The 16,555-nt window shown below is 38.9% G+C and overlaps 1 protein-coding gene across 1 annotated transcript in view; it reads right to left on the bottom strand.

Annotated features, from left to right (window-relative positions):
• The window catches only part of CARMIL1 (capping protein regulator and myosin 1 linker 1), a 333,351-nt gene that overhangs the window by 64,693 nt on the left and 252,103 nt on the right, over nucleotides 1-16,555 (bottom strand). The window contains exons 25-28 of the mRNA XM_028479533.2: nucleotides 15,517-15,645; nucleotides 14,498-14,629; nucleotides 3,589-3,764; nucleotides 412-499 (exon numbers count right to left, since the gene is read on the bottom strand). Of these exons, the coding sequence (XP_028335334.1) occupies nucleotides 412-499; nucleotides 3,589-3,764; nucleotides 14,498-14,629; nucleotides 15,517-15,645 (525 nt within the window). The remainder of the gene's footprint in view (nucleotides 1-411; nucleotides 500-3,588; nucleotides 3,765-14,497; nucleotides 14,630-15,516; nucleotides 15,646-16,555) is intronic.

A 16,555-nucleotide genomic window follows, 5' to 3' on the forward strand; every position in this document is an offset into this window, starting at 1 on the left:
CAACAAGAGAAGCCACTGCAATGAGAAGCCCACGCACCACAACGAAGAGTAGCCCCCGCTCACCGCAACTAGAGAAAGCCCACATGCAGCAACGAAGACCCAACAATGAAGACCCAATGCAGCCAAAAATAAATAAATAAATAAACTTATGGAAAAAAAAAAAAAAGAACAACAATTCTGAATACCATCGCTTCTGCTTTGCCCTGCCATTCTCTCTGGAGAAATCCTAACATGCTCTAGAACAGCTGGAAGCAATGAAGAAGAAGGAGGAAAACTAGGATTTTAACCCATAAAGCCGCAAAGGAATAAAATGTAGAAAAGCAACCACATCCCCACGCTGGAGACTGCCCTGCATTACCGCAGACCAAACCAGGGGTTAGGATAAGGTTTCAAGATGTCCACAGCACTTACCAGTTTGTGATGGCAGTGTGAAAGTGCATCCAGAATTTCATCCACGATTCGGTCAGATAGGAAGGAGGCCACTGTCAACTTCACTTCACTGTGTGAAAATCAAAAGCACAGAGTGGCATTTTAATTTGTGCAAGAGGGATAAAAAATCACCCACCCTTGATACTATGTTGATAAGGTCAACTGTGATTTTGTTTCTGTCTTTGAAAATGGCATACAAGAATGTGCAAACAGGGCTAAGGATTTCCAAAAATAAGCCTTAAACACTGCCATAAACACACAGGTAATAGACTTTCTTCACCAATTCCAACCTGCCTCTGCAATTTCAAAACTCAAGATTTAGTGGTAGAAATGAAAAACATCTGCATAAAGACAAACTTAATGGGAACCATATGTACCATGTGGGAGGAACAATTCAACCATTGACATAAATGAAAACAAACTTGGGCTGGAGTAAGTTAAGAAGATCTAGTCTGGTTGTGACGTCTTGGTTATTTCTTTCATATGCATATCCACCGCCTTTTACAAAACTTTTTACCAGTCAAATGGTACCATATTGAACTGCTTCTGCTTTGACTTGCCATCAAGTCAAATTCACTGTTCTCTTGCCTTTTATGAACAGAAGTTATCAAAATGTTTAGCTTTAGTGCCTCTTACCTTACAAAGATGCCCAGACAACAAGAAGTAGCCTGTAGTTTTTACTAATAAATGACTCGGCCACTAAGGTTTCCATCAGAGGGCTGGTATTTTAGTTAGCATTTTAGCTATTTGGCATTCCCAAGAATTCAACTTCCATGTGTGTCTTCAGTCTAAATAACCCTACCTAAATGCACACATGCACAAATGTGCATAAATGCACAATATATTGAAAGGTACCTGTGCTGGAGAGATACATACCCACGTTCCAACATCGTCACATAATTTCAGCCTACTTCTGAAGTCAATAATTTTAAAAATTTTCGAGCAGGGAAAGGAGTTATCCAAATAAGATTATTTATTCCTAAAGCTAAAGTTGAAAGTATATTTGGGTAATAGGGAAAAATCTTTCTAACTGAAAGGCAATAATTTGCATTGCAATGTTCCTGCTCAGAAGATTTCTGATGGTAGGGCAGAGGGGAAGCACCAACTCTTTGATGACTACAGTAAAAATTTTCCTGGGCTACGTATAAAGGAATGTTTCTTTAATTCCTGTCTCTGAAACAAGGTCTCACTAGCTATTTGGTTTATCTAATACTATATTATTCCCCAGAGGTGTCCACTGATAAGATTCACCCGGGCTGCTTAGGAAGAATACAGATAACTAGGTCCTACCCCAAACATCCAGAGAGGCCTGGGAATCTAATGTTAACAAGTACTTCCTCTGATGCTTTTAGACATGTTTGGGAATTCTGCTTCCTTCTAAGACTACAGAGTCAGTAGTTTGTTTCTCTTCCCCACCCCCTGCCTCTCTGAGGTCGGGGAGGGAAAGTTTATTGCAAGTTATAGCATAAAAAAAAGGTTCTTAAAAAGAAAACAATAGATACATGTATATGTATAACTGAATCATTTTGCTGTGCATCTGAAACTAACATAACGTTGCTAATCAACTATGCTCCAATATAAAATAAAATTTTTTTAAAAAAGCAATTATTTTTTAATGTTTCTGGACCATTCTATCATTTTGCTACTGGATGCCCTACTTCCTTCCTGAATGAACTTCCAGTTTGCAAAAATTTTAAAGGAAAAGATTCAACTTAGCTTGCATGTGCCTATTTTCATTCTATCAGTGCTCAGTATAATGCATTATAAGAAGCCAAGTAAGGAGTTAGTGGACATATAACTGATTTATTTAAGTGAGGAGTTTTATACTGCTACTCAAGTTTTAGAATTTGCCCATTTTCAAGGGAAATGAGCGTATTTGACAGAATCTGGTACTCCAGGAAAGGCAGAATATGATCTACTGGTGGTTCAATCCACTATTATGAAAAATGGTGGTCAATACATTTTTTTTCTCCTTAATACTTAAGGGGCTTCAATAGAAATTCTGAAACTACATGTTACAGAAATATGTAAGCATACCTGGGCTAGAGTTCATAAAATCACCATCTATGGGGTCCTAAAAAGCCTCTGAAAGTCTTCTCTTAATTTCTCAAGTCCTTCCAGTTGCCTTACAATTCAGTTGAATAGGCATTAGGATCTTTGTTTGAAAGACAGACAAGACACACACACTACAGCTGTATCTTAGACCTGAAACTGTCTAGTTACTACAGAATTCCTAAACCCTCAAAGTTCTATAGTCTAGCTTCAAGGTTATCAGCCTTTGATAGCTACATTGTGATGATATAATTTTTTTTGGCATATTTTGTTTTTAACTCTTATTTTTCTTGCAGGCTGTCATCAAGCTACATCATGATGTGTCAGTACCTCTCTCAACTCTCCAGAGAGGAGCTGTTATTTTTGCTACACCTAATTATTCTTATCAAGATTTGGACATGGTTAAAATGGGAAATTTTAAATGCTTCTGAATTTGGTTTTTAGTCACCTGACTCTCCAACTAGAAAACATAATGAGAATTTGCTGAGCTATAATGTAATACTGGTGATCATCCCAGAGTTTCTATGTAAAAATCCAGGAAAGTTTGTTGGTGACCACTCCTTCTAAATATTTATACCTAGGCATAATTTTCAAACTTTATCAAGCAGAAATCTATGTAAACAGTCCAGAGCACCATTAGCACATACAGAGTCTCACAGACCCATCAAAGAACCCAAAGGAAAATATGGTGAAGTCCGAGTGGGCCTCTTTGCCTATTTATAGGCTGTGCATTGGCTCAGAATATTCTGCTGGTAGGAAGCAAACCGACCTCAGTCTTCAAAAGTTAGTGATTTATAAAGGTGAAAGCTTCAGAAGCAGAAAAAAAGAGGGGATTACAAACATGTACCCCCCTCTTAAAAAAATAAAACTCTTAAAAAGAGCAGGTAACTGTTCCTCAGTAATGCAGGCATATCTGTGGTCATCTGATTTTGGAAATGTATTAAACCTATGCATTTATGCACAGCTATATCGGTATATAGTCGCTGCCTCTTAGACATGTCTAAACACATTCTGTACAAATAAAGCCAACGATAACGCTCTTCACAGCTGCCTCAACTGCATTCACAGACACTGCAGCTCCTTGGTTTATCAACGTTATAAACCTACCTAATTTTGTTAAGGATATCAATTCCAGACTGCTCCAACAGGACATTTTTAACAAAGGTACGTGGGATGGAAATCTTTTCAGTGCTGGCTTGAATCAAGTCTTGCCGAATGTGGGCTTTTTTCATCACATTGGGACAAAGATTCTCGGCAGCGTCAACCATGGACTCGAGCAACGCCTGCAATGCAGCACAAGTGGAGAGAGAGATGATGACACAGCCCCAGAGGCGCCCGCCATAAAACTGAAAGGTGGTTATTTATGACGCCAAGCTCTCGGAGAACGGGGACACAACAGAGTCCCAGGTGCGACTAGGGATTCGGAGCTGCCCTGGGGTGACTTGTGACTGCTGGGTGATCACGGATCTCGGGTGATCACTTTAAATCAGACACCTGGCAGATCCACGCAGGCTTCACCCTGGCATCTGAAGCATGATGGTGTGCTAGCTGTACTTAACACAGACGCACTCATGATAAGATTTAGAAAGACACATATACACCAATTTACCACACCAGACTGTTCTCCTGGGTATTAGCAAATAAATTTACAGATGTCCCTAGAACATACATCAAGTTAGAACTCTTGTGCAATTTCACAAATCACAGAAACCTCAAATCAGGGTGAAGTATGCAATAGCTCCATCAAAAGAGCAGTCATAGCAAACCACTATAGAACGACTGCTAGTTTTCCCCTTTTAAAAGAAAAGCTTTAGTGTTAAGTAAAAGTATAATTGTTATTGGAACAACAAAAAACATGAAAAACAGACAAAAATATTAACAGAGCACTTTATAAACAACATTAATAATAACAGTCAAAACCTACTTATATAGCACTTCAGAATTTTTAAAATGTTTCCGTCCATTTTATCCTTCCAACATCTGTGAAGATGGGTACAGAAGCTATTCATGTGATCACCATCTTAGAGTTGAAGAATGTGAGCTAAGGGAAGTTAAACGATTTGCCTGAGATGCGTGGCACGGCTGGCAAGTGTGGGAAGGGCAGCCAAGTTAGCGTCAGACCTCAATTTGAATCCCAGCGGAGTGACACTGGGCTAAGTTACTGATCTCTCAATTTTACTTTCCTCACCTATAAAATGGCAAATAAAAAAGTTCTTGCCTCATAGGATTACTGAAGATTAAATGATATCACAAATGTAAAGTGTTCAGTATCGTGTCTAGCATACAATAAAAGTTCAGTATATCACAGATAATGTTATTAATTTCTTTTCAAAGATGCTAATCCTCATGATAAGATCCCAGCATATACCCTGAGAAAACCATAATTCAAAAAGAGTCATGTACCAAAATGTTCACTGCAGCTCTATTTACAATAGCCAGGACGTGGAAGCAACCTAAGTGTCCATCAACAGATGAATGGATAAAGAAGATGTGGCACATATGTACAATGGAATATTACTCAGCCATAAAAAGAAATGAAATTGAGTTATTTGTAGTGAGGTGGATGGACCTAGAGTCTGTCATACAGAGTGAAGTGGACATATATACACTACCAAATGTAAAATAGATAGCTAGCGGGAAGCAGCCGCATAGCACAGGGAGATCAGCTCGGTGCTTTGTGACCACCTAGAGGGGTGGGATAGGGAGGGTGGGAGAGAGGGAGACGCAAGAGGGAAGGGAGATGGGGACATATGTATATGTATAACTGATTCACTTCGTTATACAGCAGAAACTAACACACCACTGTAAAGCAATTATACTCCAATAAAGATGTTTAAAAAAACGAAAAAGAAAGCCAAGCTTGATCCCATTATTATTCCAGTATGAAGGGGACTGGTGGAGCATTATTATGGAAAGACTAGTCTCTCTGCTAATATATTCAATTCACATGCAAAGCACGATGCCAATAGTACAATCTCTCATCGCGCTGTAGGATGAGCAGCAGAGCAGCAGGATGTTTACAGAGATCCTGTGAAACGCGGAGAGGAGTGGGGGAGGCAGCCACTGAGAAGTTTCCAAAAGCCGCTAGTATTCTGACAGTGCGCTGTCCCTGTGAGAACTCTGACTAATCACTCATTTAGTACATTATTCCAAGAGAGCTACAAGCAATGCCAAATGAGTCAGTGTAAGACAAATCATTTTCCTCTTTGGCATTAAAATAAACACATTCTGTTCCAGATGGAGTAGCAGAGTCCAGCACTCCTGATAAGAACGACGTCAGGTATCAATACGCTGTTTGAATTCCGTCATGTTCATCAATATAGCGTGACTTTCTGAAAAGTCCCCTGCATGACAGTGCTAATTCAGCTGGAATGAACTCCAGACCTAAGGAGGGAAGCCTGGCTTCCGATGTAGACCCCGACGTGAAATTTCTGTGGAATGTTAAGTGCGCAGCGTTAAGTGAAGAACCTTGGCAGATCTCTGCTTTCTGACCTATAAAATTATTCCTAAGGTCTCTTTCTGCTCTGCACATTGACTACTACATGATTTTTGACCCTATAAAAAGGAATTTCATCCTGCCCTGGGCATCCAATTCTACAGATATTTTGCAGTTAATTCCCTACCACCATCTCTAGCCTGACACTTTATACTCTACAAAGTGATCTCATCCATGATTTCCTTTGATCCACATAACAACCCTGTGAGTAGAGGTAGATTTTAGCAAACCCATTTTATAGATGAGAAAATGGAGACTCGGAGGAGATAAGTGACTCCCTCAAGGTCACGCAGCTGGTTACTGGAATAAGTGAGAGGGGGACTCGGGTGTTTCGTCTTCTACTCTTGTTTCCTACTCCAGCTGCCCTTTTCCAGTCCTCTGCCCATTGCCCAAAGGTGTGTCCCTTTTGGCTCTCTTCATTACCTACAATTTTCATCCCCTAATGCTGGTACCTAATGCCACCATGGTGGATTTTCCGGTGACAGGGCTGGTAAAAAGGGGAGAACGGATCACAGGATAAATCTGTAATGCAGCCCCTGACCACTTCTTTCGGTCTAGCCCTCAGCTCAGGTCCTTAAACAGCATCTCCTGCCAAGTCCCATGGCCCTCTGCACACCAAACCATATTCTTCAACATCCATCCCTCCCATGGCTTCAAATTACTGCCTATACTCCAATGGTTCTCAACTAAATGTTTACCAATAGCCACCTACCCAAAACATCCAATGCATATATAATACAGCCTATTAGGAATTTCCACCTGGATATTCTACCATGGCAAGGTCAACTACAACATGTTTGGCCTCCCATTAACCCCACCTAAACAGTAACTGCAACGGCAAAATCAACCATTCTTGCAAAGTTTTTATTGAGGTATGGTACCAAACTAGGGCAGAAATGTGCAACTCTCCTTACACTCCACCTACCTCAACTCCTTCCACCACAACTATCTCTAAAACATGTTAAATTTACTCCTAGACATTTTCTCAAAAGTGGAAATATGCCAAAAATATTACTCATTAGCACAGAATAGAAATCCCTGAAATATCTGCTAAATGCTCCATTTTCTAGCCTCATTTTTTGTCATATCTCTATATTCCCCTTATAACTATTCATATCCGGTTATAGGGCAGTTCCCCACATGATCCAGGCTCTGTCTCTTAGCCTAGAATCCTGTTCCCCTCTGTAGCCAGAATAAATCATCTGTATTCCTCCCTACTCAGCTCAGCTCAAGCATCACCTCCTGGAGGAGATGTTCTTGCTCTTGTTCCTTCCACGCCCTTCACACTCCAAACTGCATTTGATGATCTCATAGCATCCAGTGGGGACCTCAGTAATCAAATGTGTTATAAAACGGTCAAGAATGCAGTAATCTGGGGATCAAAGAACGCCTTTGAGAATCGATGCACACTCATCCAGAAAAATTGGTATGAGATTTTACATATAACTTTGGAAGTTCATGGAGAGCTAGAGGCACCAGACTCCAGATACACAACTTGTACCTGATAGCAACTGTGAAGCCCTACCCTCTCTCCCCAGGGCCTAGCACACTTCTTGGAACAATCTCTAAGAAACATATAAAAAGTATTATAAGCTCAGGAACTTACTGAATGTGGGTTCTGAATAGTCCATCATTTTTCTATTGATCAATGATAACTCACTGAAGGTAGCATTATGAAAATTTGCATAGATGTATGGGTCCATTTCTGGGATCTCTCTGTCGCATTGGTCTGTCTACCTCTGCATGCTGTCCTAATTATGATAAGTCCTAATATGTGGTAGGGCAAGACCACCAACCTTCTTGTTCTTCCTCATAAGTGTCTGGGCTTATGAAGAAGGCATATATTTCACTCTAAGTACTGGTTTAGCGGCATCTCACAGGTTCTGATTACTAACTACTTTGTTTAATTATAAATATCCTCTAATTCAAATTATGCCCTCCTCTTTGACCCTTGGGTTACAAGTAATTTTTAAATTTATAAACATGTGGGGTTTTTCCCTTTTTAAAATTTTGTTATTAATTTCTAATTTATTTTAAATTAAACCAGAGAATACAGCCTTTGAAAATTGTTGTGATGTTCTTATAGACCTCATGTCAAATATTTCACATATCCTTGCAAAGAACTGATAGTCTCCTATCATTGGTGCACTGATCACATAGGTCCACTAGGTCACAATTGAGAATTCTATTGTTCAAATATTCTTTATCATTATAAAGAATTTTTTCAAATATTCTTTATCATTACTTTACTTGATCTATCAGTTACTGGCAGTCATTTTGAAAGATCTCTACCATAATAGTAAATGTTATCAATTTTTCTTTGTAATTTTGTCCACTTACTCATATATATAAAGCCATATAATTAAATACATACACAGTTGAAATTATCTTTGGCAAATTGGATCATTTTTCATTATTCACTGATCTATTTTATCTCTAGTAATGCCTTTTTCTTTTTGGCCACGCTGTGCAGCGTGTGGGATCTTAGTTCCCTGACCAGGGATCGAACCCATGCCTCCTGCAGTGGAAGCGCGGAGTCTTAACCACTGGACCGCCAGGGAAGTCCTAGTGATGCCTTTTCTACTGCATCACTAGATTTTGAGTGACAGCATTCCTTCTGGTGTGGAATTGAACCTTGTATTACAGGATGTTTAGGATCATTATTACCTGCCCATGCCGACCTAAAATAATCCCAAACATTTCCTAATGCTCTTCTTGGTATGCAGTATGACCCCTGGTGTACTGCCTCTGTTTTGGTGGTTACACTAGAAATTTTAACCTGCATACTTTACTTCATGTCTAAAGCAGCACTGTCCAATAGAACTTTCTGAGATGATGGGAATACCTGTGCTGTGCCATATGGGAGCCACTAGCCATAGGTGGCTATTGAGCCCTTTAAATGTGGCTAGTGCAACTGAGAAACTGAATTTTAAATTTCATTGAATTTTAATTAATTTACATTTAAATGACCATATGTGGCTAATGGACAAGACAATGGACAACCCAGATCTAATGTTGATCCCTTAAGTCTTTTCCAGAATAAAACTAGGATGTTAGACTTCTTTTACTCACTCCTAACTGACTTAGATGCTCACTTCTAGTATTTTACTTGCATTTATTCTTTTTTTTTTTTTTTCATGTCTCACGGTCCCAGCCGCTCCGGGGCACGAACCCGCGTCCCCTGCATTGGCAGGCGGACTCTCAACCACTGCGCCACTAGGGAAGCCCTATTCTTAATTTGACAGCAAAAATTAGACATCCATGTTGTTGTCTCATATAGTTGATGTTTCACATTTGGCATTTTCCCTGCTCACTATTCTTTCCTGCAGCTCAGACCCTCTTTCTTTGATAATGTTTCCTTTGTCCTAAAGCATATCCTCTAGATGTTTATTTAGTGTGGTCTACTGGCAGTAAACTATCTTGGATTTTGTTTGGATGAAATGTTTTCATTTCATCCTCATTCTTAAATAGTAGGTTTATTGAATATATAATTCTTGATTTGTTCTCTCAGAAGCATGAAGATATTATTTCATTGCCTTTTTAGCTTCCTGTCGAGAAATGAGCTGTCCTGTCAGTCTTAATTTTGATATTTTTAAAGTAATATGGCTTTTCCTTCCCTCTGGCTCCTTTTAAGATCTTCTCTTTGTCTTCAGTGTTTTCCACTTTTCATTACGATGATTCGAGACATGGATTTGCTTCTATATTTCCTGCCTGGGTTTCGCTGGACTTCCAGAATCTGAAGATTCTAGCCTTTCATCAATCGCTGAAATTCTCAGCCACCATCCCCTCAATTGTTACCTTCTCCTATTTATCTTCTCTTTCCTTCTGGAAATCTAATTTGGCTTATGTTAAATTTTCTCACTCTATCCATGTTTCTTAACTTTTCTTACATATTCTCCATTTTGTGAGTCTATGTGTACTACCTTGAGACAACTTGAATGAGCAGGCCCTGTATTTGAAATGTGATAATCAGATTTCATTTTGCATGCATCTTCCAAATGATAGTTAGGAGAATCTATATTTCTTAACTGTAAAAATAACTAATGGTACTTAAAAAACCCTGTACAATATTTGTAAAATAAATTGAGTTAATATCCTTAACATGGCAGCTCTGCTCACATATTCTTGCAGTGAGCAAATGACTAGCTGTAATTCATTACAAGCAAATACAACTTCCACACTGAAGTGCTCTGAAATTTCTCTTTCTTTTGCTTTGGAAAATATTATATAAAATGTAGGAAAATAAGAAAACTCAGAGAACTCTCCCAGCAAACTGAGTTAGTACTTGCCAAAATGCCACCTACACCCCTCAGGTCTCATTTCCTTGGTAAACCTGTTATTTACCAGTGAAGTATTTCACAGTTGAAGCCCTGAAGGAAATGAAGCATTTTCAAGGCCAAAACAAGCATTCTAAAATTTAAGTCCAGAAGGGGAAAATAAAAGTTCCTTTATGTATAAAACATTCAAATCCCACTTACTCATCTACGATTACCCCAGGAATAAATGTTAGGATGAAAAACAGGGAAAACAGGAGATGAGTTGTCATTTAAAAACACCTAAAACAGGCCAGTCCAGAGAAAATATCACCTCGTTTCAGAAGGACATTCTCCACACTTACTGCTTTCTTCTCCTCCAGGAAGTTTGCTAAGAAGGCTGGCTCTTCCGGCCATTTCTTTGGCTTTTCTGAACTAGTATTTTTTTGAAAGATGACTCAAAGAGCTATTTGAACTTATTCTTATCTTGAATTCAAAATGTGTACTGCTGGCCATGATATACCAAGACAATCCTGCACAAGGAGGCTCAGTCCCAACAAATTACGTGACTTGCTTGGAGCAAACAGCTAGCAGCAAACCCAGGTCACAAATCCAGGCTTGCTAGTCCCATTTTTTTTAATTCACTACAATAAAAACATATTTTTACAAAAAAATACATTCACTTTAGCTTTTTCTAGTATAACATGTTAATCTTAGAGAATTTCAGAAATAGAGAAAGGACTCTTTTTTAACCAAACAAAATATAATACTACTAGTGAAATAAATAAGGACACAGTTGTTTAATTTAAGAAACTGAATATTGATCGTAGTAAAAATACATTTTTTTCCTACATAATTTTAAGAAAATCAAGGTGCTGGAAAGCTATATAAATAGATAAATGGGTTTTTTTTTTTAAATCATAAAATGATGTCCACTTGTCAGGTCAACTGGAAGGAAAAAGAAAGGAAGTAACTGCCTATAGTCTGTTGAAAGTATCAAAAACTGTGAACTCAGTGAAAGGGAAATTAATAAGTAACATTTAATTAAGAAGTTGTGGTTGAGGATTTGCTTCGATTCATGCCAGAAGTCCCTGAAGGGAAGAAAAGGGAAGAGAACTTGCAACTCAAAAGGACTGAGAGTAAAGAAAACAAGGGAGTGGGGAATAGAAAAAATCAGGGCATTTGGGAGCCTGGGACCCCAGAGATAGAATGAGAGAAAAGCAGGCGATGACACTTGCAAATAAGGAAGCTGTAATGAATGGAGAACACTGGTGACACTGACAAGGGGCCAGAAAGGTCAGCCTCAAAAAATCTGGGGAAAAAAATCTGGGGAATGTCTATTTACAGAAAAATATTTTTGGTCCTAAATATATTGTTATTATTTCAGGCTTTTAAAAATTCAAATGCCTTTTACTTTAGACCTCTGCCTTCTGCTCCCTCCCAAGAAAGACTGGCAAGGGTCAATTCCAACCATCTGGTGTGCTGGGGAGGAAACGGACCAAAATTTCAAGGGATAACTTGTGGTTTAGACCAGTTGAAACAAGTGCCCGTAGGACGCTGTTTGACAGGAAAGTTCCAGTTGCAATGTTTCGTGCTGATTTAAATGACAGCCCATTCTTAGTACATAAGGAATTCTTACAAAAACTTCAAAGGAAAAAGTTAGGCAATAGATACAAATATGTAATTTACAAAAGAAGAAATGCAAATGGATAATAAAATTACTTGATGCATCACTGGTTATTAAAGAAATCCAAAAGACAAAATGAGATTTTTTTTTAACCTGTTACACTGACAAATATTAAAACGTTAAAATGCTTAGTATTGGTGAGGATGTGACAAAACAAGCAATTGGGTACACTACTGGAAAACAGTTTGTGAATACATACGAACGTATAAAATGTGTGTACCATTTGACCTCGGAATGGATCAACTACAGGCATTGACTCTAATAGGATTAATCAGAAATTAGAAAATAAATTATGCTGGCTGTGAGATAACAGAAAATATATATTGGTCTCTGCCCCCAGTTCCTGGCAGAGAGCTCCTGAAACCCTTGTAATTTCCTAAGTGATAAGAACACTAGGAGCATCTTTTGTTCTAATATTTGGTCCTTGATCCTGGTTCCTGACACTGGGCTCCTGAAACCCTTGTAATTTCCTGGGTGATGGCGGTGTCTTTTGCTTTATTGGGTGGGCTCTTGGATGGCTCCTGGATGAGGGCTGGTCACTAGAAAGACCAAGCCATGATTAGAAGCTTGGAATTTTCAGCTCCACACCACCCTCCTAAGGAGGGCTAAAAATGGAGTTAATGACTGGCCATGCCTACATGATGAAGCCTCCATCAAAACCCCAAAAGCATGGGTTCAGAGGGTTGGTAAACACGTGGAGGTGCTGGGAGAGTGGTGTGCTCCAAGAGAGCATGGAAGCCCTGAAACCTTTCCCACATACCTTGACCTGTACATTTCTTCCATCTGGCTGTTCATCTACATCTTTTATCATATCCTTTAATAAACTGGTAAACATAAGTGTTTCCCTGAGTTCTGGGAGCCACTCTGGCAAGTTAATTGAACTGGAGGAGGGGTTATAAGAACCTCAGATTTATTGCCAATTGGTCAGGAGCTCAGGTACAAACTGGACTCCCAGTTGGTATCTGAAGTGGGGTGGGGGCAGTCTTGTGGGACTGAGCCCTTAAACTGTGGGATCTAATGCTATCTCCAGGTAGATAGTGTCTGAATTGAGTTAAATAGTAGGACACCCAGCTCGGGGGAGGGGGGGGAACCCCTCACAGCTGGTGACCAGAAGTGTCAAAAGTGAGGAGTTCTGTGTGAAAGTAAAGGAGAGACACAGAGGAGGACTGAGCTTCTCCAGTATACTGGTACATCTATACAATGAAATACCATGTAGCCACTAAAATGATGATGAGTACTCACTGATCTAGAATTGTATTCACGATATTGTACCAGACACAAAAAAGTACGTATAGTATGATCACATACGTAAAATTGTGTGTGTAGACAGAGAATGTTTGGAAATTCACTAAAATATTAAGAATGATGCTGTCTCCGGGATTTCAAGTGATTTATACTGTTCAAATGTTTCACAAAGAGTAGTTTCATTTTTTACAGTCAGAAGTAAATAAGCAACAAAGATGACTTTATTTTAAATGTGTAAGAAAGTATCCTTTTTACATATTTGATCCTTCATGGAGGATAAAACAAGTGCTGTTAGGTCACAACTGATCTGGCAGAACTCTGTACCAACCAACCAGTCCTTTTTCTACCCCTTTGTCTTTGCTCAGAATGTATTCAAAATAACCACAGTTAAGTAAAATAAAAATGATACACAAGAGTCTCTGTATTGTACTACAGGAAGAAAGGGGCTTAAACGCCTAAATAATCCACAACGTTCTCTCCCACGTTAATTAAATTTACAAACAGAATAATTAGCATGTTGCAAAGTTATGATTGAGTTGCTCATCAAATCCCTCTGAGCTACAGCAATTGTGTTCTCAGAAGAAAACGGACCAAATAAATACAGAAATTGAGACAAGGTCTTTTTAAGGCATCCTTGAACAGACAGATTGAAAATGATGAAAACTTTCAGAAAGTGAAATGTCTTCTGCTGTAGCTGTTTTTTGAAGTTACCTTAGGAAAAAGCTGGTCTTAGGTTACTCTCGTCACTTAAATTTCAAAGACTTTTTTTTTTTTCAACCTATGAGCCTATAGACAAGTCTCTGCTACTTTAGGTGCCTTGTAACTTCATTCTAAATCCCTTTTTAATCTTTCAACCAGCTCTTTACCTAGTGGCAAACTCTCCATATACGCAGTAGCTTGGCACTGTAAGCACACAGCTCCTGTCATCTCTCCCATTCTCTAAATCGAATATAATAACAGGAGATATTTTTTCGCGAAGCAGACTTCTCTTTCTAAGCAAAAATCAATCTTTCCCTTATCAGTGGCAACCTGTCATACATTAAATACGGTTAGAGATTTACCATCAAAAACAAAATTGAATATGATAGGTTTTACTTGATCTTATTATGCAAAAAGTTATTTCAAAAATTACAAATGAAGCTGGAAAAGGCATGGTATTCAATTTTTACTACACATGCACACGTGCACGCACACACGTGCCTATAAAATATAGGATAGCATGGTATGAAATGCTATCATACATAGTTAAGTCATAACGATTTCATGGTATGAAATGCTATCATACATAGTTAAGTCATAACGATTTCATTTTCCAAAATTACAGAAACCACAAACCTTGAGTTGTTCATCTACAACTCTCGTAACTTCTCCGGCCATTGATTCCAGGGTCTCCTGAATTGGACTGGATAACAAGCCACTGGCTCCCGCCCAAGATGCACCACCAACGTGGTATAAATTTGGTAACAACTGTAAGAAAAACAAAAGTAACCTCTCCATAATAAATATTTAAATAAGTACCAAAGTCACTGCAGAGTTCATAAAACAGGGTAGAGAAATACTAGAGATAAACAAAGATCATCTTGATGAAAGGTCCTTTATACCAATTAAAAAACTGAGGTCCAGCTTTGAAACCAGAGGAACAGTACCTTACCTGTTTGTGCCTTAATGTCTTCATCTCGGCTGTGAGAGTATTTGACTAATTCATGAGGTTCCTCCTACTTATAAAATTCAGTGATTGTGTGATTCTAATCGCAGAGCCTGGACCAGATCCCAGGTTTTCTGACTCCCAGTTAGTCCTTTTCCTATGAAATCACACTTCGGGGACCACAGTCTAAGTTGAGAGAAGCTTCCTTTTAGAGGTGATAGAGGAGAGTTTCGTGCTATCAGTTTGGCAGTAGAATCATGTGCAATGAGTTGCTACTCACTGAAACTACAACTACCTCCCAGTTACCTAGAACCTGATTATACACTTTGTAAATCACACTGACCCTCTGCTTTTAATTCTATACAGCCGGCTGGCTGTATCCGAGGCTGCAGAACCCGTGGATAAGGAGGCCCACCTGTGCTACACCATTTTATATATAAGGGATTTGAGCATCCACAGATTTTGGTATCTGCAGGGGGTCCTGGAACCAATCCCCCACCGACAGATTCTGAGGGACAATTGTATTTTGATTATTGGTAATTAGCACGGGTACAGAAATTAGGCAAAGACTAACTCAGTTCACCTTGCCACTTGTTAGTAACCTTTAAATTGGGTAGAAAAGTAAAGTTAGGTAGAACTAGTTTCTAAAACTGAAGTTTAAAAAGTCTTTTTATTCCACAGGACTCATGTGGCTGGAAGTGAAACTCACCGTTTTAGAGTTCTTAGCATCACGCATGAGCCTTTCCGCTGATTTTAGATCTTCCTGGACAGCATCTCCCCCACGGTTTCGTAAAGAGTTGAGATGATCTTGTACTTTCACACATATTCTGTCAATCATCTGCGCCACACATAACAAGGAGAGCAAGCATCCAAGTCAGCACAGCCAATGTTCAGACAAAAGGAAACACTGAATGAGGCTGAATACTTCTCCTAACTGGAATCTTCAAGAAGACAGCTTATAGCCAATTATTAATTTATCTATTTCTATAAGAAACCTTTAGCAACGTTAATTCCAAACAAACATGTAAGGGATTTTGGTCCCCTCTCCTGCCTTAGGAAATGCAGCATGTTTAACAAAAGTGAATACTTCTTGATGATTCAGAATCCCATAGCTACTCAGTGACATTTTGCTTGATAGTAACTCTCCTTCATTAATTTTTATTGAGTACCCTCTATGTGTCAGACATAGTGCTGGGTACTGAGGAGACAGAAAAAGGAGATGTACAATTCTGAGGCAGTTGATGACAAAATGATGCCCACAGCCAGTTGGTCTCAATATTATGGAAATCAGAACATTCCTGGAAATTAATATTTTTTAATTAGTTCAATTATATCAGGTAATTTTCTACCAAAAAAAAGCACAAGCTGAGGTTTTATTATATTAACATAGGCAATAATAAAGTTAATAACATCTAGTTTCTATTCTATTAAGGTCCTTCTCCCATGTTAATTACATCTGAATCACTTTCAGATGTTTCATGGATTTAAACATAAAACCCACAGGGTAGTGGCAGATCACTACTGTGGACAAAAACTAGGACAGAAGGGTAAGATTACGCTCTATTCTATTTGTATGCATAAAGAGAAACATGAACAAAGCTAAAACGTCTGAAGAAAAAGACAACTACAGTGTGGTTTTAAAAGTTTCTCCAGGGCTTCCCTGGTGGCGCAGTGGTTGAGAATCCGCCTGCCGATGCAGGGGACACGGGTTCGTGCCCCGGTCTGGGAAGATCCCACATGCCGTGGAG

This window comes from Physeter macrocephalus, chromosome 18, assembly GCF_002837175.3.
Source record: "Physeter macrocephalus isolate SW-GA chromosome 18, ASM283717v5, whole genome shotgun sequence".
NCBI lineage: Eukaryota > Metazoa > Chordata > Mammalia > Artiodactyla > Physeteridae > Physeter > Physeter macrocephalus.